Source organism: Athene cunicularia (genome assembly GCF_003259725.1).
Source record: "Athene cunicularia isolate RWA chromosome 5 unlocalized genomic scaffold, athCun1 chr5_part1, whole genome shotgun sequence".
NCBI classification, from domain to species: domain Eukaryota; kingdom Metazoa; phylum Chordata; class Aves; order Strigiformes; family Strigidae; genus Athene; species Athene cunicularia.
This window is the reverse complement of record NW_020799101.1, coordinates 33516293-33536292: the sequence shown is the minus strand read 5'-3', so window position 1 is coordinate 33536292 and position 20000 is coordinate 33516293. Positions and strand designations below refer to the sequence as shown.

The 20000-nt window shown below is 39.3% G+C and overlaps 1 protein-coding gene across 1 annotated transcript in view; it reads left to right on the top strand.

Annotated features, from left to right (window-relative positions):
* Nucleotides 1-20000, top strand: part of MEIS2 (Meis homeobox 2) — a 167118-nt gene that overhangs the window by 34482 nt on the left and 112636 nt on the right. Inside the window, exon 4 of the mRNA XM_026849304.1 lies at nt 12932-13077. Coding sequence (XP_026705105.1) covers nt 12932-13077 — 146 coding nt within the window. The remainder of the gene's footprint in view (nt 1-12931; nt 13078-20000) is intronic.

Sequence of the window (20000 nt, the reverse complement as noted above, 5' to 3'; positions counted from 1 at the left end):
GGCCTCATTAGTGCTTTGTAAATCAATTAAGAACACTGGTGTTTCTTATTTCGGAAAAATGGCCCTAGACCTGCACTCCATGTGAGAATTACTTCCTGCACTTGAAGAGCCAAAGAGAGGTTATCTCCAGCCAAATATGCAGGACTGGTACTCATGTAAGTGTCCTTGCTGTGGAGAGACCAGCAGCATGGTCAGGTCCTGGTCCACCAGAGCACTTCTCCGTGGGAAAGCTGGCTCACTGTGTATGTCATGCATGCGGCTGCGGCGGGTGAAGAGTGAGGTCCAGAGAGTGTTTTGTCATTGAGTTTATGGGAGGTAGACATGGGAAATGCCAAATCTTAGTTTTTCTCTCAGTCTTTCAGAACAAATTCTCATGTATGCCACAGGAACCTGAGATGGATATAGACTGGATGACAATACTGTTTATATTTCACCATTTTGTCCAGCCACTGACACAAAATCCTGTGTGATCTCTTTACCAAAATTGCAGCACTGACTTGCTTTTTCTCCTAGTAACCTAAATGGAAATACTGTTATTTAGCTGAAGGAGAAAAGAAATAAGATGTCCTTGTGCATATTTTTTGATCACAAGTACTTACGTCCAAGAACCTGTCTTCTAACAGAGTATTTCAGGATGTACAGTAATCATGTTCTCTTTAATATATGCATTTAGAGATGAAGAAGAATTGGTAAAAAAATTAACCATACTCAGACTTGAAAAAAAACAGTAATGCTCAAAAGAGCAAAGGAGTGCACTGATATGTTTGTCTTTTAAAAGTAATAATATATAGTATTCACTTATCTAAGAGGGATTACTATCAAAAGAAATATGTATTACTTTTAAAGCAATTTTAATTGAAAGCTCTGTTTCTTGCTCATTTGAGCACTTTTGAAAATCCTCATCCCTCAAGTTTGCTGAAGGTCACTTTCTGAACCAATAACAGAAAAGGGAAGAGAATATTGTGTGTTAGATAATGCTCCAACACTATTAGCATCTCAGTTCTTAGCTGCTGCATAAATCTGTGGTAAGTTTTAAAAGCTGACATAGTAAAACACAGGTAAAAATATCTTAACTATAAAACTGCAAAGAGTGTTAATGTCCTTGAGACAAATCTTAATTGCTGGAATCCTATTTGCCTTTTTTTGACTACTGAGCCCTCTCATTGGTAACATTTCACAGAGTTTTTAAGAGAACGGGAGAAGGAGAAAGATAGAGGGACTGTGAGAAGCTTCTTCCAATGCGTAATGCATTTAAACACTGTAGTTTCCAGATTGATGCCACTAACCAGCTGAGAAACAATTCCTGTGAACAGCCTTGCAGTAAGGAGTCAGAGATGACCATGTCTACGGTGATTCCTAGCTGGTGACAGTTCTGTTGTTCTGGGTCAGCAGTGAATACCTCACTCAAATGGTGCAAAGTCAGCCAGTTCTTAATTTTTTATCTCCTCAAGAGTGCATTCAGTGACTTTATCACTGAGAAGAATGACTCCCCTGCCTAGTGTGATCAAGATCCGGAAATTTGCTGCATCAGCATGTTTAGCCCAGACTGCTACTTGATTGGTGGGGCTTAGATTTGATCTTATGGCATACACGTCAGTTCTCTAACTGGCTAGGTGAACAGCCTGTCCATGGGGAAGCTCAGTTTTACCCATCTGAATGAAGAGAAGTCTCATAACATGCCAGGTTTTTCGCTTGGGGTTCCTGCCTATAGCCAACCGTATCTCCTCTGAAGGGGAGAGCAGGGTGATGGAAGTTCTCTGGAGCCCAACTTGTGAGCTCCTTCCCTAGGAAGAGCTCAGGGATACAAAAGTCTGGGAAGACTTTGTAGGCACTGCATATTTGTCTTCTGCAACACTTTCTGCTACAATGAAAGACTTGAAATGAAATTACAGGCTTATGAATGGAAAAACAAAGTATCACGTGACAGAGCGGGGGGTGTGTGTGTGGGGGTGTGTGTGTGTGTGTGTGTGTCTGTGCTTTTTAGTTTTATGCTGTGAACTTTTAAGCAAATAGCATTATAACAAGTCAGTACCCTGTGGTTTTGCTATTTTTATGCTTCCTTATTTTTTAAATCCATTCATCAAAGCTTTTGTCTAAAGCTTTTCCCCATGTTTCTATGAAATTATGTGTTGCTCTGTCAGTTCTTTTGATCATTTAAAGCAGGTCCAAAGCATCTTATGGGATAGTTTGGGTGCAGAGAGAGGAATCATCCATGGCCTGGCCTTCCTTTTCATTTTTTAATTATATCCTGAAACAATTTGGTAAAACTATATGATGGGAGAATATAAGTTGCTTCTCAGCCTTTCTGATATCATAAAAATATTTTTGGTTTTTGTCAACAAGTTGAAATTTTCTGACCATAATTCACATGTCTGTATGTTTGCTGCTTCTTCCAGTTTGAGACATTTAGAGATTCTTAACTGTGTCTTCCCTTGTGGCCGATGCCAGACTCTTAAGAAACTAGCAGGGACTAACTAGGGGCTTCGGCTCTTAAATGCTTGCTCTTATAAACTGTCTGCTGAATTTGAAAGACAAAACGTTTCAGGCCTTTCCAGTAACTGCTTTTAAGCATCCAATATATATAGCAGATGAGGTATAGATGGTTTACACTTTACCTTTACAAGGCTTCTTGGAGGAAAAGACTGCTAAAAATGTTACCCTGGAAGTAAATACAGGCAGATCCAAAGCATGTAGTTGTCATCTGGAACGTGATTCACCAGTGGGAGCGAGCACCGGATCAAGCCCTTTGTTGAGAGCACCAAAGAGCATACCACTTCTAAACAGTATTAGTTATGTTTCCAAATACCTAGCACACTATATTTAAAGTACGGGCTTTAACTTAAACCTACAGGAGCAGACTGTCAGTGTTCCCACGTAACCCTTCACATTCTGGCATTTTCCAGACTGCCAGCCAAATGAACACTTTAGGAGGAGGTGCATATATATGTCCGCAGCAGCCAGCGGGTTAATCCAACCTACTGTGCATAGGTGTTGGAGCTCTTATGGTATGTAAGATTTGCCAAGTTTGAAGTTGTTTCATTTTTTGGTTGGTTTTGTTTTGTTTTGGTTTTTTTTTCTGGACTATGCATTCACAGCAAGCATCTTTTCTGATGCTGCTCAGCTATTTGTGAATGTATATCAAGATAGTACACTTATTTGTGTTTTATGTAACATACACATTTGTGTACATTTTATCACCTGGAAAAGATTTTATGGTACATTTTGACACTTTTCTATTTTCTATTAAAACATGGGTTTTTTTTAAGCATTCAGCCATCCTCTATATTTTATTTTTTTTTTTTACATCTCAGACTAATGTGCATTTTGGACTTGTGGCCTAACATCCTTTTTAATAACTGATGCTTTTAAGTTAGTATCTCTCAGGAATAGATGTTTCTTACATTTCTAGTCCTAACTTTTTTTTGGCGAATTACAAAAAAAAATCCTATGAATGTGTATTTGTATAACCCTGAAAAGGGTAGACAGTAATTGGACTCTTGCTGTATTAGTGGGCATCATTTTAAGGGATGTCTCCTGAACAAGCAGTTGTGTCCAACAGCATGTTGTCTAGGGGGAACTGCAAGACATTAAAATATCTCACAGTTTATAGGTGTGTAACAACTGTAAGGAAAATTGAGATGCTCTGATGGCTATTTTCCTTTTCAAAAAAAGTGCCATTTTTATTCTTAAAGAAACTACATTAATGATTTAATACAGGATGTTAGCCATCATCTACTTTAAGTTCTTCACACTCTGCTATATATAAACAACTGCAAAATGTTAAAGGTTAAATATTGATGAGATACTATTGAACTTAAGTAATTAACTTCAACAGCAGGTAGAATTTTAATTGAACTTGGCTATTTTGCCCACATTTGATATTACTCTAATAACAAAAATAACAGGATAGAAAATAAGAAATGGTATGTAAAATAAAATATATTTTTTAATATATATTAACTTTAGTACAGTTGATTGAGAAAACTAAAAACACTATCCCACTTACTCCAACAGGGATAGAGACCTATAAAAAAGAAAATGGTGTCTTAAAGATGATGTGCTTTAGAGGGGAAAAAAAAAAAAAAGTTTTTGTCTCCTGATTTCTTTAATGACTTGTTGTTGTCTCAGCTGTAGCCAAAGTCTGCAGCTGGTATTCTTAACAGAATTACTACCAGAATGCTAAAAATATTTCTCTAAAAATATATACAAAAGCGATTTAAAAAGAACTCCATTTAGACTGCAGCACAAGGACATTTTGTGTGACAGCATTTAGTAGGATGAAAAATTTAAACAGAGTAACAGCTATTTACATTCATGCTGCAAAGTAATTACAGAAGCAGACAAAATACTTAAACTGAATTTAATAATGCTTTCCTTCAGCCTAGGTGCCAAAACCTGGGAGTAAACTTTCCAGCTTGTGCTGCGATGGGGAAGGGGGGAATTGAAGTTAAAACTGTGTAGAGACAAGTGCACTGAACACTTTCCGGGTGAGGCACAAAGTGAGTTTCACTTTTAAGCAGAAGAGCATCATAAATCAGCATAAACCACAAGTTTTAATGAGTATATATCCTCTGGAATTGTGCAGTGCTTGCAGTTCTGTTGAACAAGACAAGGATCTGGTCTTACGCTCCTTACTCAGGCAAACTGCCACAGACGCTAATGATAATTTTGCTTGAATAGAACAAAGTGCTTGGTGGTGGTTATGCCAGCATGAGGGGTGCAAGATTAGGATAAAGGTGCAAAAAAGTACAACTTCAAATGGCTGTACCTTTGACTTCTCAAGCTAGCATTTCCTCCAACTACAAGGATCTTAATTATAACATTTGCTGGTTCAAAGATTAACGTTTAGCATTCTGGGAAAGACTTTCTGGACTTTAGTAACCTGATCAGTATGGTCTCCTTTTGGTCTCTGCCTCTTTCTGGTTCTTTGTATTGCAGGGGAGATGATAGTATCTGGCACATTCCTTGGATGACTTGAAGATAGCAGCCTTCTGTGTTTGGGGCTGAAAGATTGTGAACTCCGTGTTAGCAGAAATGCCACACAGGGGAGGTGAATAGAACATTAAAAAAGCTTTAGCTTTAGGTACTGCAGTGCAAGCAGAGTTGAATTTGAGAGCTGGGACTTAAGTGGACATTTGTCCCTGCTTTCTTCCTTAATAAAATCTGAGTGTTAACTGTAGATAAGGGCATTTGAGAGATCACTAAAAATGAATCATTGAGTGCCCAGAAGAGCTTTATTATGATATACTATGGAGAACTTCAGAATATACCGTGTACTTTTCACATGCTTATCGGATGCACGTATGTGTTACTATTACAGAAGTAAATTGTTTTGTCCGGTGCTGCACAAGCAAAATAATTTGCCAGATTAAAACATCAAAATAAAACTCATCAAAAACTGGATCTGTGTGGTCCTTTCTGGCCCTGTGTTCCCACCTAATTTTCTTTTGCCCCATGAAAGGCTATTGAGCAAAAAACCGCAGGCTCCAACTAGCAACGTTTGTTGTGCTTGTGCGTGTGTAATCCATTTTGAAAAACCCTGACACAAATACTAAATCTGGAAAAAATCTCAGTGCAGAAATCCTGACTGGCCAAACTGAGTTTTTTAAAAAAATACTAAATTTAAAAAATCCCCAGACTGATACCGAGTTCCAGGACTGAGTCCTTGTAGGTAGAGCCAAGAGAGGTCACTTAGTTCAATTTGTTTGCCCCAATAGCAATTAGATTGGAGGAGTTCTGCTCCTGAAGTTCTGCATGGATGTTGCTGCTGCCCAGTTAACCAGTATGAAAATACCATGGAAAATAAATTATTAAAATATACTGTTATTACTAACTTGCCAGCTCCAGAGAAACAAATGCAGCCACATTTACATATGTGTCCATCTGTCTGTTTTTACACTTTATGTCTTCAGCCAGTGGGTGAAATTGTTTTAATCCAAGCTGCAGTCTGATTTTTTTTTTTTTTTCCTGCTGATATGTTTCTGTGTGTGTATGTTATTTGCAGATTGGACATGTGTATTCCTGACAGTAGCTAGTTTTTAATTGTCATTTTAAGTAACCTAATCTATCTGGCTACGGTAGTTTTAACTGGAATAAGAAGCAGAGTTCTCCATGGATAATTTTCGTTAGTTAGCAGATTGTTACCATCTCAATGTTGCTGAAATCCCTAATCTCAGGTCAGCGTGAAGCTGCAGTGGTTACAATCCTGTTGCCTGATGCAGTGTGAATGGAAGTGCTTTCTGTCAGAAACATGTGGTCTCTTCAGTGGAGAGCCTGCGTAAATCCTGTGTAAATAGAGGGAGGCTAACAAAGGATGAGCCCCTGCAGCTCAGAGCATTTGGAGCCATTTGGAGGCTGAATTTGCTAAATGCTGCTTATACCGCCTGAAAAGTTGAAGAGAAAGGAGCATAAAATCCCTTCTTTTTTCTCTTTCTGCTCCTACCCTGGGGGGAGGGTGTTAAGGGCCAGGGAAGCCTGAGGTAAGCCTATGAAGACTGTTTTTTCAGTGCTCTTTTGAGTGTGAAAAAGGTGGCATGGGTCACTGTCCCCTCTTTAATGTCGGAAAACCCACACAGTTAGTAAATGTTGCATGTAAACTAAAGCATTTCATCCCTGCTCCTGCGCTCCACGGCAGTGGGCCATGAACTAGTCACTTGAAAATCGCAGAAAAATTTCACTTCAACATGTCTGGACAGTTTAGCACAGCAGGAACGTAAGAGAGATCAGTAATTAGCAGGTTGCTTTACTGTTCCCCTTGTCTGCATTGGAACACTTTTTTTTCACCTGATGTGAAAAAATGCTGGATTATAATGAACAAACCACAAACCTAGTGGCTGTATCAAAGAGCTGAAAATTTAAACCGGTGTTTATTAGTTTTCTCTTTTAAAAGCTAGAAAAATATGTTGTTGGCTTTTGAATATAATATCTAAGAATTCTTGATTCACTTCACAAATAAACACAAGATTTAAACACAGACAATTAAGGGTGCAAAAAAAAGCTAGTCTTTTTCCTTATTTTGGGGCAGAAAAATAATAAAAGGGCAAATATGAAACATTACCATTCTGCAAATAATTTTAAAAGATTTGAATCTCTGATTTTGTAGCATGCATGGCTATAAAATAACATAGCTGGAATGTCATTTCTACCTTTGAATAAATAATAAAATATTTGTAAATGCTTTTTGAAAACAAAATAAATCAGTGATTATAGAAGGGTGCCTATCCAGAAATAGAAAAAGAACAGTTTTTATTCTGTCTCTTGTAAATACACTTTAGATACCAGATATCATGCTACTCTTTAAGCCTTTAGCACATACTGCCAGATGGCAACAGGGACTTGCTCTTGACTGACAAACTATGCTAAAATGTGATTAGTCCAAGTAGAATAGCTTTGTAGGTGAGATCTGATAGTGGTTTAAGTTCTCTTCCTTTTCTTCCTACTTGAATTTGCAGTAGTTACTAATGCCCAAATTGTGTGAAATTTGTGCATGTCATCTTTACAGTAACAGCCTAGTAGAATTGCTGGGTTATATTCTGGAAAGCAAAAGATCTTCCAAAAGAACAGCAGAGAGAAGGCCAGCTCTTCATCTCCTCCCTGCTGCTTAGAAGGGCAAAAGAATAACATCTTCTGTAGTAAGAGAGATGGTAGTGCTGTATGCCTGAAGTCATCATGTTCCTTCTAGTGTACCAGTGTCCAACCTTTCTTTCTCTCAAAGATGCTCACTGAAACATATGACCTAGCACCATGAGACATGTGTCTGATGTCTCAGAAACACGAAAGAGGAGGGAACACAGGGGGCTGATTACAGCAGCTCACTTGAGGGTATCCCACTCCAGGATGGGGCAAGTGCTGGCTGAGCACGCAGGGTAACCTAGGATTCCTGTGTTAAGCCTGAACAGCTCCTGATGACACCTTTCCTCCTGCAGTCAAGTAATTCAGCAAAAGCAGCACACGTATTGACAGAGCGGTGATGATGATGGCACAGCGCTAAGCTGGGATGCCCACTTGAACTGTTTGTGGGCTTCAAAGTCTCAGGTTTTCCCCCCTTAGCCTATTCAAACTCAGTTTCCCTGTGCAATAAGATGCAGTACATAAGTATTGCCTCTGTGGTGTGAGAAGACTAAGTCAACTTTCATGAACAGTGATCATTAAGAGGAGGAGAAAAAAAACCCCACAGCCAGCACTTCATTCAAAGAGCTGTGATCTGCTGAAGCCGTAAGGCTAAAAGCCTGATGATTTTAACAGGGTAGAATGGAGATAAGGAGTTCTCCTGAAGGGTCTTTGATTCTGGAGCTGACCTTCCCTCTCTATTAGTCCTCCCTACAGCACAGACTGTCTTATCTTCAAAACATATTCAAACACTTCTCTTTCCAGCTTTTCAGCAGAGGTAATTAACCAAATTTTTAAGACTTTTCTCTGGTGGTGATGTGGATCATATTACTAAGTTGAACATCCTTATTAATAATGGTTTACAATACTTATGTGTCCAGATAGACACATTATAAGTACAAATAATTGCACATTGTGAATATAAATTGCATTAAGATTCTTCTTTTTGTTTTACATTTATATCTATGTATTCTACTCCATCAAAATACTGGACTGAAAGATTGTAGAGTAGTTTACTTAAGATCAGCATAGTGCACTGCAGCTTTCCTTTTCAGAATCCTTTAACTTGGTTTTCATATTGCTTGCACTATTTTTAGAAAAATGGTGAAGTGTCTTGCCTTCCCCCTTCCTTACATATCCTTGCTCTTCTCTCTTTTTCTTTAGCATGCAAACCATAAAGCTGTAAGGGACTTCTGATAGTGAAGAAACTCAAACACTGGGTCTTGAAATGTATTTTTCCAGAAATCACTTTTCTTAGTGCTCCATTTGTTATGATTTTCAGTTACCATTTTGTGTAGATTGGGAAATTTGTTATTCATCCTGTTCACAAATGGTGAAAAGACTAGATGAGCAACTTCTAAACAGCACTCACTTCATCTCTTGCTGGGTCTTCACTCTGTGAGGAACAGAAACAAGGACTAGGGCTGAAATAATACTGATAGTGTGAAGGAGGACTGTCAAAGAGGAATTAATCAATACAATAAGGTTGGACAGGCCTTCTGTAGGACTGGAATCTGTTTCCCGAGGAGTCCTTAGCTGTGTGAACATTGAGGTCAGCAAGCTAGCCTGTCCAGGGAAATCAGTTTGCAGCAAGTTAAGTTTGAAATTTTGGTGCAATGGAAGCTCAGTATTTTTTAAATAAGAGCTAGTCTCCTTTGCTCTCAGTGCAAAAAAATTTATCTTGTGGGAAGAAGCACTCAGCACACGTTGAGAGTGTCTGCACACAGAGCTGGTGTGGAAGCCTAACTTCCCACTGTGTAAAGAAGACTTGCATCTTCAGCCTCCTCCACCAACCCTTCCCCTAGAAGAGAACTCTAAGGAACCCCGTGTGGGTCACTGTAAAGTTTCTTGTAAACTCTCTCCATCTTTTATAAGGGTTATTGAGACTATTATATAACATTGATATAATCTTAAACAAGCTTGGTAATATGCCTGATTTGGTACTGGCTTGAATCTTGCGTAGTCACTGACACCTCCACAAAGAGAGTGCCACTTAAGAATTATCCACTTTCCTAGAACAGTGATAGGATTTTGCAATCAGTGGTACTCTTTGCACAACATTAAATAAGTGAACAGTGTGCAAAGAAGGAGAAAGTCATCCTTCATATTTTTTGCTGCTGTGTGAGAGTCAGTGGGCCAAATTCTAGATTTGATTTCCCCACTAGAAAATCTGGATAACTATGCTTATATAGTTGCAATTTCCATACAAGTTAGGACTTGACTCTTCTTACAAATCAGGATATGAACAGTTCTCATAAGCAGAATCACTTGTAATGGTGGTTTAAATTATTTAATTTTTGATTCCTTCATACAACAGTTAAAAATACAGTTAATCCAGTCTGCCACAGACTTTCATCTTTTAATTTTATTTCACTTTTGATATTTTCTTTTTCTTCATTTCAAGTAACTCATGTTTATTTGGATACAGCAAACTAGGATCAGGCCCTCCATATCCATTTCCATTCCACTTTTAAAAGTCAGTTATGGGCTACTTCTATGATTTCTTGCCACTAGAAACAGTATCCACTAATGTAAGCAGTTGTAGTCCTATTAAAAATATGACAATACAGCTTAACAGGATTGGGCCTGTAGTTCACCAGGAGCAACAAATCTTGCTGTATTCATCTTCCGAGGTCGTTTGGAGGTATGATACTTGCATTTCCTTTCATGAGGTTACAGTACAGGTTAGAGAAGCACTGTCTCTTACCGTTTCGACTGCTGATTAAGGTGGGAGGGCAATGGGAGCTTCAGCTGAACTTTCCTCTCCTGGGCTGCTATTAGCTTTTTAAAACCAGGATATTAACAGCTTCTCCAAAAGGTCTAAACACTGATTTAGCATCTAGGTGACTCCTTCTGAGGATGCTCACAAACCAGAGAGTATGTATATGCAGACAAACAGGAATATGTCCATACAGAGAGTGAACCGGTGCTTCTGTGGTGCGAAAGGATGGTGCAGAGTGGAAGTTTTACAGCTCCACGCACCCTGTGCATACACACATAGCTTTTACATAAAGAGACAAAGATATCTTTATCCACACGACAGATAGACAAACAGACTGACTGACTTCAAACTTGCACTTTCAGTAGGGATTTTTTCCCCCCCCATCTCCGGGTACTGCTTTTCAAAATTGCCTGAGGCTACAGTACAGCACCTCAGATCCCCAAGGCCCATTGCCTGGCTCCTAATAGCCACTCTCCATCTGTGTCACATGAACAGCTGATGAGATAGCTCCAGTGTCTGTATTTTGGAGAGCATATCCACCCAGGTTAAAATGCTGGGGTTGCCAAGGAGCAGTCAGAAGCCATTAGTGTTTGTGAGAATTTGCCTTGCAGCAGTTCCTTGGCATAGTGGAAAGTGTGTGTGTGTGTGTGTGTGTGTGTGTGTGTGTTGGTTTGAGAGAGAGAGAGAGAGAGGGGTAGGGTGGAATATATGGGGGGAGAGAGCAACGGAAAGGAGCACTTTCTAAATAACCAACATCTTGCAAAAGTGAACAGTTGGTTGCAGTGTTTAGGGTTTCCATAATCTCTTAGATTAGTTTGCTGTGATTCAACTCTCTTTTCTCTATCGTTAACAGAAACAAACAAAAAAAAAAAAAAAAAGGCATGAGAAAGAGAGCAGCGACTTCAGGGTCTTGCTCTGGTGTTTGGGCAGATGGAAGGGAGCTGCTCTGCCTTGGGGCAGGGTGGTTGTAATGAAGTGGCCTGTCAGTCTGTAAATAGTGAGGGTCATCTCTTCCATGTGATGGAGGGTATCACATTGCAGTGAAAATGGAAATGTCAATAAAATTAATCTGCCAGCTCTTTGCTGTGGCTTTTTCTGTCTCTCTGGTCCAAAAGGGTTGGTTTTTCAGAGGGGAGGCAGTGGAAGAAGGGTGATCTGGCACAGGAGGGAAGATGGAGCTGAAATGCAAGTTTTGAAGCAAATGGACTGTATGTTGCAGCAACGTATTTCGTTTAGTAGCACTACAGAGCTAGACAAGGCTATAGGAATTAGCTCGTGAATCTATAGCATTCCTCAGGAAGCTATGGAGCGTCTAGCTCAGGCTACATTGAGCACAGAGTTTATTGTTTTAGGCTTTCTTGGACAAGGTTTTTACTTAGCATGGGATTTATGGCATTTACTGCTAATGAATGTCTATTCTTAAATTACAAAAACCACCGTCTCAGCACAATTCCCAGATGTCCTTCCAGGACCTCGGCTTCTTAAACACCAGCAGGGAGCATAAACTCTCCACTTCTCTGTTTTCCTCTTTCGTGTGGCTCCGGGCTAATGATGTGTAAGGAAAACACAGCAATCTATAAAGTCTCAGTGCTGTCCCAGTATTCTTCATTTATTTTGCATTTGATTATGCCACAAGTCGGATCTTGTTTCTTTCCTTTTTTTAAAGTTATTAGTTCAAATATTAATGTAGGAATATGGCATATATTGCTGCTCTTGATTGATGCCTTCCCAAAAACAGGAAGACGTGCTCGTATGAATTTTAAGAAAGTAGGGGTCCTGCAATGCCTTGCCAGAAGAGTTTTTCAGATACATAATTTAGATGCCCTCCAGGCAGGCTTTCAAGGCATTTTTGCTGGAGGGCAAGAAAAAATAACTATGACTGTTAAAAGTAAATGATTTTTGCTAATGCACAATTAATGCCAGGGAAAAGCACAGAAGAGAAAGATGTTGATGGAAAGTTCTGATTAAGTGAGAGCTCTACCTTGATGTGCATCTTTTTTTTTAATGATAATAATCAGTGATGCAGAGATGTAGAAGTTTTCATGTCATGCAAATGCTATATCCAGGGTCATACTAGGTGTACGTGTTTGTGCGTGCGTATGTATGTGTGTTGGGAGGTGATGGTTACGGGGAGGGGCTCATCTGACAGTGTGTTATGTGCACTGAACGGTGACATGGTTACTGCCACCTCTGCAGAGGGCCTCAAATATATAGACTACAGAACATTTAACTTGATTACTTATAGTACGTATTCAGAATGGTTGTAGGGATGCATTTACAGTGAATGGGTTTTTCTTGTGGCAGGTTTTCCCACATTGAATCCTGTAATTGACAAAGAGCTATTGCACTATGTCAAGCACACAGTTATAATTGAATTAATGATATATGCATGTGTGAAACGCAAAATTAGTATTTGGAGAGACATGGTTTCTAATTTTTACATAGTTGTATCAGCACTCATATATAATGAGAAACTGTATGTGCCCGATCTAGCAAATCAAAATAAAACTGTGGTAGTGTCTTCGTAATTAATGATACTTTCTGGCTTCTATATTTTGTTCATTAAATGTCTCCTCTTTCCTGTTTTTCTCTTTGTTGTAGGAGATGGTTTAGACAACAGTGTAGCCTCACCTGGTACAGGGGATGATGATGACCCAGACAAGGACAAAAAGCGTCAGAAGAAAAGAGGCATTTTCCCCAAAGTAGCAACAAATATCATGAGAGCGTGGCTTTTCCAGCATCTCACAGTAAGTGGTGCCCAAAACGAAAATAGATTTCTATTCATGTGCTTAATGAGGTTTATTCATAGTTATTAGAAATCAATTGTCCCCATAATTTTTGGACCATTATTAGGAGTCAATTATGCTACTTTTTTTTGTTGTTGTTGTTGTTCTAGTTTGTTGTTTTCTTTTTCTTGGCTCTTGGAATCATGACAAATCTGAAAAGAAACCTATATATATGTATATGTGTATATATATATATATATATATATACACACACATACATGCCTATACAGAGAGAAAGAGAGTACAAAGCCGTAGCGTGGAACAACACCTACATATAAAATAACATATTTTTTTTTGCTTTGAACTATTCAAAATGTTCCTAAGGACAAAAAAAAGGGGTTTCTTGCTTTAGCATCTATAAAGCTCTGCCTTCTGGATTCTTTATTGCTGGCCTCTGTTTACACAAACTTCAGATGTATGTGGTGGAAGAGAGAGCCCCAGTCTGTGTGTGCTGACATACACTGTGGATGGTAGAGGAGTCAAAGCAGCAGCTTGCAAACTTGTCATTGTTACTTTTTGTGAGAAATACAGAAGGCTTACAGGTTCCCTAATTCTTCAGTTGCATAACAGAGAGAATAAGCACCTTTTTAGATTCTCTTCAAGTCCATTATGTTAAAAGCTAGCCATATTCACATTTCGGGGAGAGAGATTAAATATGTGAAAAAGCAATGCTTTCCATGGCTATCTTTATCCTCCTGATTGCAGTCGGTTTTATGTGTTGGTGTTCTGTTGACTATTATAGCTTCACTTAGGCATCAAAACATGGTTCCACAGAAAACCTAGTAACACTCTTTGTAGTTTACTTCATGTGGGAAATAATGGAAACTGGTAAAATTATCAATTGATTTTCCTCTTCCTCTCACTGTAAAATTGTTTCTCACTTTATAAGGCTTAAAATGCTAACTGTTATTAACTGCCTCTCCTTCTACCAAAGTTTTATAAATTTCCACGGTAGCTGGTGTTGGTTACAGTATAATGATTTCAGGACAAGGTACCCGATTTATTTATGATAGGACTATCGAACTGCTCTGCTAGCAGCACAGCTAAAGGGGGGGAGCAATAGATCCACATTTCTAAACCATCATTTTGATGTAAGGACATTAGTAGCAAACTAAGGTGCATTGATCTGGCCTGTGGGGTCAGGATTAGCTGGAATAGCCAGTGTCTCTGCTGGAGTAGTGGTTATTCCTGCCTTCCAGCTATGGCCATTTCAAAGGTCAGGTGCCCTGTACCCACTTGGCTCAGAGGAATTAGACAGAACATGAGTCTCTGGGCTGATTACTTAACCAAAGACAAAATAATGAGTCCTAAGCAAATACTGACTAATTGAAAGGGCTGTAAATCCATTACATATTGGTCAGGGATAATCAGGAGTATTTAATCACTTTTATCTATTCAGGAGCACTGAAGCTGCAACAGCAAAGCCCTGAACCTTGCCATGTGCTTATTATTCTCATCATTATCAAAATTACTTCACAGCTGTTCTTTGCTACATCACCTCAGCTGGAGATTTACTAACCTGTAAAATGTTTTTAATTTGGAAGTCGAGTGAGTGTGAGTGGAGGGTTTTTCATTTAGCTGTAGGGTATCTTTAGAGGAGTAGTACAGGCAGACAGCAAAGAGCAGGGCCATAAATAAACCAGTTTGTTTTGTACATGTCTCTGTGTTAACTCCATTTCCTCTTATGAAATTTGTGATATCTTGGGTTTTTTTCTCCCTGCCTTCCTTTCTCACGTGCTCCTTGAAAGCATTTGACACATGCTTATTAAACAGTCAACTGCCTCTTGCTTCTCTTGAGGAAAGTCCTCCTGGCTTTTTGAAATCCCTTTCCCTTGTTTCTATCCTCTCTCTCTCCTGACCCTCTCCATCCTGCATGAATTGAGGAAATTTGCCATCACTGGTGAGGATGGCCTTGCAAAAATCAAATTAAATGAACACAAAAAAGCCCCAAACCTTTTACCGTCCAAGCTTTAATGAGTTTGCAGGTGTTGAAAGATTTACTGTGCTGTAATTCTCAGACCTGCAAACTGATAATGGAGACCCCTGACCAGTGCAATGTAAATTCAGAAAGGTTCTTGCCATAAACACATGCAGGGAAGGAAGAGAACTCCTTTCTTTTAAAGATCTCGCACTTTTTCTCAAATTAGCTTGTCCATTCAAAGTGCAACGCTGGCTGAGCCAGAACGGGGGAATCTGTGATGTACAATTTTATTGTTTCAAGTAAATATCTTCACAATGGCGGTCCATGGTTCAATGTACATTCCTTCATTACTACTCTAACCTTATTTCAAATTGGTTTGTTCCTCTTTTGTGCTGTATGACCTGTTCTTGTATTACAATAATCCCCTGATGTACCCTTTTTTCTTTCTCTTTTTTTTTTTTTAAAAAAAAAGAAACTAATTGAATTATCTCATTATTTTAATTTGTTAAGCAAATGTATTTTACATCTCAGGATGTGTTCTTAAAGAAGGAGCTGCTTAGGCTTTGCCCCCTGAATGGGCCATTGGTACATTTTGACATTCATGCATTCATTAAGGAGAGGAACATAAAAGAGCTCTGGTTGTATTTTTTTTTCAAACACCCAACCAGCATGGAGCAACTTTTCCATAAGCCACAGGGGTCTCTCTACATATGTTCTCAACTGCAAGCCATTGTCACCTATTCTGAATACCTCAAAAGGACAAATAAAATACTAAAGGCCAACTGTAACAATTGTTAGCTGTTAGTCTCAATATGACAAAAATCATTAACCTCTGGTTTCCCTGGAAGGAGAGGCAGTGGCAGGCCCTCTCTTATGGCATGGATTAAACTTGAAATTCGTTTAGACTGTCAAATTAAAAGAGAGTAACTCAGTTCTGACTAATTGTATGTACTTATTATTTTAAATAAAATGCTATTTTTTTTCCTTTATTCAATCAGTTTGCAAAGTCCTAAGGTAGCTGATTTTAAAACCAGAATTAACTAAGTGGCTTTTTTGAAGAGATAGGCTCTTGAACTCTGATGTAGAATAAATGTATGTGATAGGCTGTGTCTTTCAAAACAATTTCTAACCCCTATCGCAGCTTCCATTTTGCAGTAACTTTAATTATATTTGAAATAGGACACACATGCATGAAAATTAGATGCAAGGAGTAGGAGCTTCTGTCATGTTCTTGTTCACTTACTGAGCTCTGTCTTACATTTGGAATTACAACAGTACCGGAAGATGAAAGATCTGAGGATGAATTGGTTGGAAATGTGTATGCTTTTTCTGGATAATATCCAGTGTTTAAGAAAGTAGAGGAAATCCTAGTCTGGTAGTATAAGCTTTTCAATAGTACATAAAGATTACGACATCAGAAAGGTAAACCTGACATTGAGGCTGTTTTTATTTGAGTTCAAAGGTGGTTAAAGAAAAGAAACAGCAAGAAATCTGACCCAAGCCGAGAGTTTATTCATAGCTTTGGAAGACTCCTTTTCCTCTATGCCAAGGAGTCTTTAGTACACTCAATTAGCCTCTCAGACATCTCTGCTTTCCTCCCTCAAGTGCTCCCCTATTTGCCCTGCAAAGAACATATTTGATCACGAAGTGAAAACAGGAAGTGCTCAAATGTATAGACACCTCTCGTTTACACCAGTGTTGAGATTAGGATTTCTTACCAGCAGCTATACAGAGCTGGCCCCCCCTCCTCCTGTGCCCTTTTGAAGGATGGAGGACCTTTAAAATGTACGTACATAATCAAAAGAGAGCAAAGTTATAAAGGAAGTAATTATACAATTCTATGGACTTGTACCTCTGGTAGTTCATCCCTTTCTGCAGCACAGTTTATCAAGGACTACACTTCTGCTTCAATCAACATTTTTTCTCTTTCCTTTACAGAGCTGGTAGAACAGAGATGCATTTATTCTTTGACACTTACGTGGAGTGATGCCCTTTGTTAAAATTCTATTTGGGGTGTTTCCATTGTTACAGTCTGTAAGAAGATGTATATCTTAACTGAAAGTACCAGATATACCAATGGTAGCCTGCAAACTAAACCTTTTTTATGATAGTGCCAGATTCCAAGTTGATGGTATTTCAGATGGCTCTCCTGAAGTCAGTGGAGTTGAGCTAGCTGAAGTTCTATCTCTTAACGTTTGTTTGAACTGTATCATTTTAGCTTGATTTACACAATCTGTCTGAAAGTCTTGCTCCTTACACAGTCTCTTGTAGAGTGGATTTTGGTTTCATCGGCCTTGGTGTCAGGCTAGGTAACTTCTGCTGGAATGTGTTAAAATGAACCAGCCACAGCTTTTGTACTTACCTGAACGAATTTTATTAACTTCCCATATTCAGGAGGCCAGACTGAATAATGTGAATAGTCTTACTGAAAGAGACTTTTCCCCGCCCTGTATTTATGTGGGTGTACCTGAAAATATCATGTATCTTTACCATACTTTGATGAATGGCTTACCAAGCCTTTTGTACAGGGCAGCTATTTTATTTATTCATTAGATTTGATTCTAGAGATAAATGTCGTCAACCAAAGCCAATCTTGGAGCAAGATTTCAGAACAGTTGAAACCATCCCACCTTCATAAATATCTCCTCTCATATCGTGATTGTAGGAAAAACACCTAAAGGAGGGTTAGGAACACAGCTGGCTATTGCGCTCCATACTGAACAGCTTACTTTCATATCAAACAGTAGAACAGCTTTCCTCAGAGTCTTGATCCGGGAGAAACATTCTTCATATTGCTGGTTTTGCTGTATTTTAAAAAAATTTTAAAAAAGCTGAGAATACAACAGACCTTTGTCCAGTTAAAATGGTGACAAGAAGGCCGGGAGATTCAAGAAAATACAGGAACGTAAAGACATTCTGGTGAATTTTAGTGCTTGTGTTGGCCACATTGTAATGTGCTATACACTCCCAGGGTACACTGAGGAGATGGGCAATGTCCTCTGATTCTCCTGTAAAATGACCTGCATGTGGATTTGCATGGCTGCCATTTCCACTTCAGTGCACAATGTAGTAGGAGAGTTGGAGCAGCCTAAGGTACAGTTTTATTCCAGGTCTGCTTTTTAGGCAGGGCTGATTGTGTGCTGAGTTTGCAGCCAGGTAATAAGTTGCCTGCTGGTGTAGGACAGACCTCTCAGACTGTACAAACACTGCCCAGTTGGAAGCACGTCCTGCAAAGTAATATTGTGCTCATTTTTCAGCTGGGTAAACTTTGTGAGGAGAGATTAAATGATTTCACCCTAGTGCTAAAGAAAAAAACCAGTATCTGAACATTAAACTCCCATGACCTGTGGTCCTATAGTCCTCAAGGTTGATGGAGCTGTGCATCTTTGTACCCCAAAGCCGCTCTGGTTCCTCACCAGAAGAGCTGGCCGCTGCTATTAGCATTTGTTGTTACTGCTGGCAGTAGCATAGCCCTGCCTAATGTCACCGGCATCCCTCTCTTGTCCTGCCTGCTTGCGCTATGGCGTCACCAGCCTGGACAGAATGAAACTGGAAATCTTTCTCAAAATGCCACTTCTAATCCCAGGACGAAAGGTTTCATCCTCTGAGTACTCCTAGTCCTCAGCCACGAAATCAGTCCCAAAGATTTAGTAACATACCGAACGTTCACATACCTTTTAAACACCACAATCTTAAAAGAAAAGAGCTGAAATGGGGTGGGGGTGGGGCTTTGTTTGTTTTAAAAATGGAATCTGAGATTAGATCTGACATTTCTACATCCACCCCCTACAGAAGAGGGAACCCGGGGTCATGGGGTGTGTGGGCCTCAAAAGCTAGCTTTGTCTGGGAGTGGTTAATCTAATCATTGTTACATAGACATCTGTTATTTCTTCTGAAAAATTGATGCTTTTGTGACACAATGATCCATCTATTTAGTACAACAGCCTGAGTAATTAAATTAAAAAAAGAATATTTTTGCGGGATCATGTATTATAAAACTGCCATACCTCCTTGTAGCAGCAAAAAGGCTGGGGAGAGGGAGAGGGGGAGAGGGAGAGGAGTGCTTTAAGCCCCGCATTGTTTTCTGCTGGCTGGAGGAAAACATCTGTGAATTGTTTGAACTGAACCTTAGCAGGGACTGTCTGAATCTGTGTCATCTCTGTTTAATTTCAGGAAATGATGTCACAGCGCATTAAATAACAATGCTGCGTGATTTATTTTTACTTGTACATGCTGTCCTAAGCATTTCAGTTACATGGCAGTGTTTCCAATTAAGTGCAAGCTTTCGGTTTTAAAAAATATACTCAGCAATGCTTTTTTTTTTGGGCGTGGGTATGGGGAGGCTGGGTATTTTAGGGGGTCACCAAGGTTCAGGGCTGTCGGAGGGCTCCAGGCCCATTTGTCATGTGCTTATTTGTAGTTGGGACTGGATGTCAGCGCTCTTGTCACCCATGGCAACCTCCAGGCCCGTGGGTTTGCTACAAAGCCTGTCTGGGGGAGAAAAAAACCTAAATATTCCGAACCTATCCGTCAAAAGACCTATTAGATAGTTATAGCCAGGCCTGCATACTGTAGCTTCTGCCTCGATCAAACTTTCTGCACTCCCCCTTCTTCTGCAGAAGAATAGAGGACATAAGTCAATTCTGTCTGCCATCTGTCGCCTCTCTCCCCGCTCCTCAAATTAAAGAGACAGTCCGAAATTTAAATAATCGGATACAATCACAGGAAGCCCGCCTGGAAATTATTACATGTGCATTCGGGTTGCGTTTGTTTGGGGTTTTTTTGACTTCTTGTTTTATTTTGAAGGGGGGATCTTTATTGTACTTCTTTGGAGATCAAAATATGTTGTGAGTTTCAGCTTCAAAAATAGCATTCTGAGAAATACTGGATTTGCAGTGTCACTGAGTTGTTATCTAATAAGATTCCAAGTTATATATAGGGTGAAATTCGCACACCTGTCTCT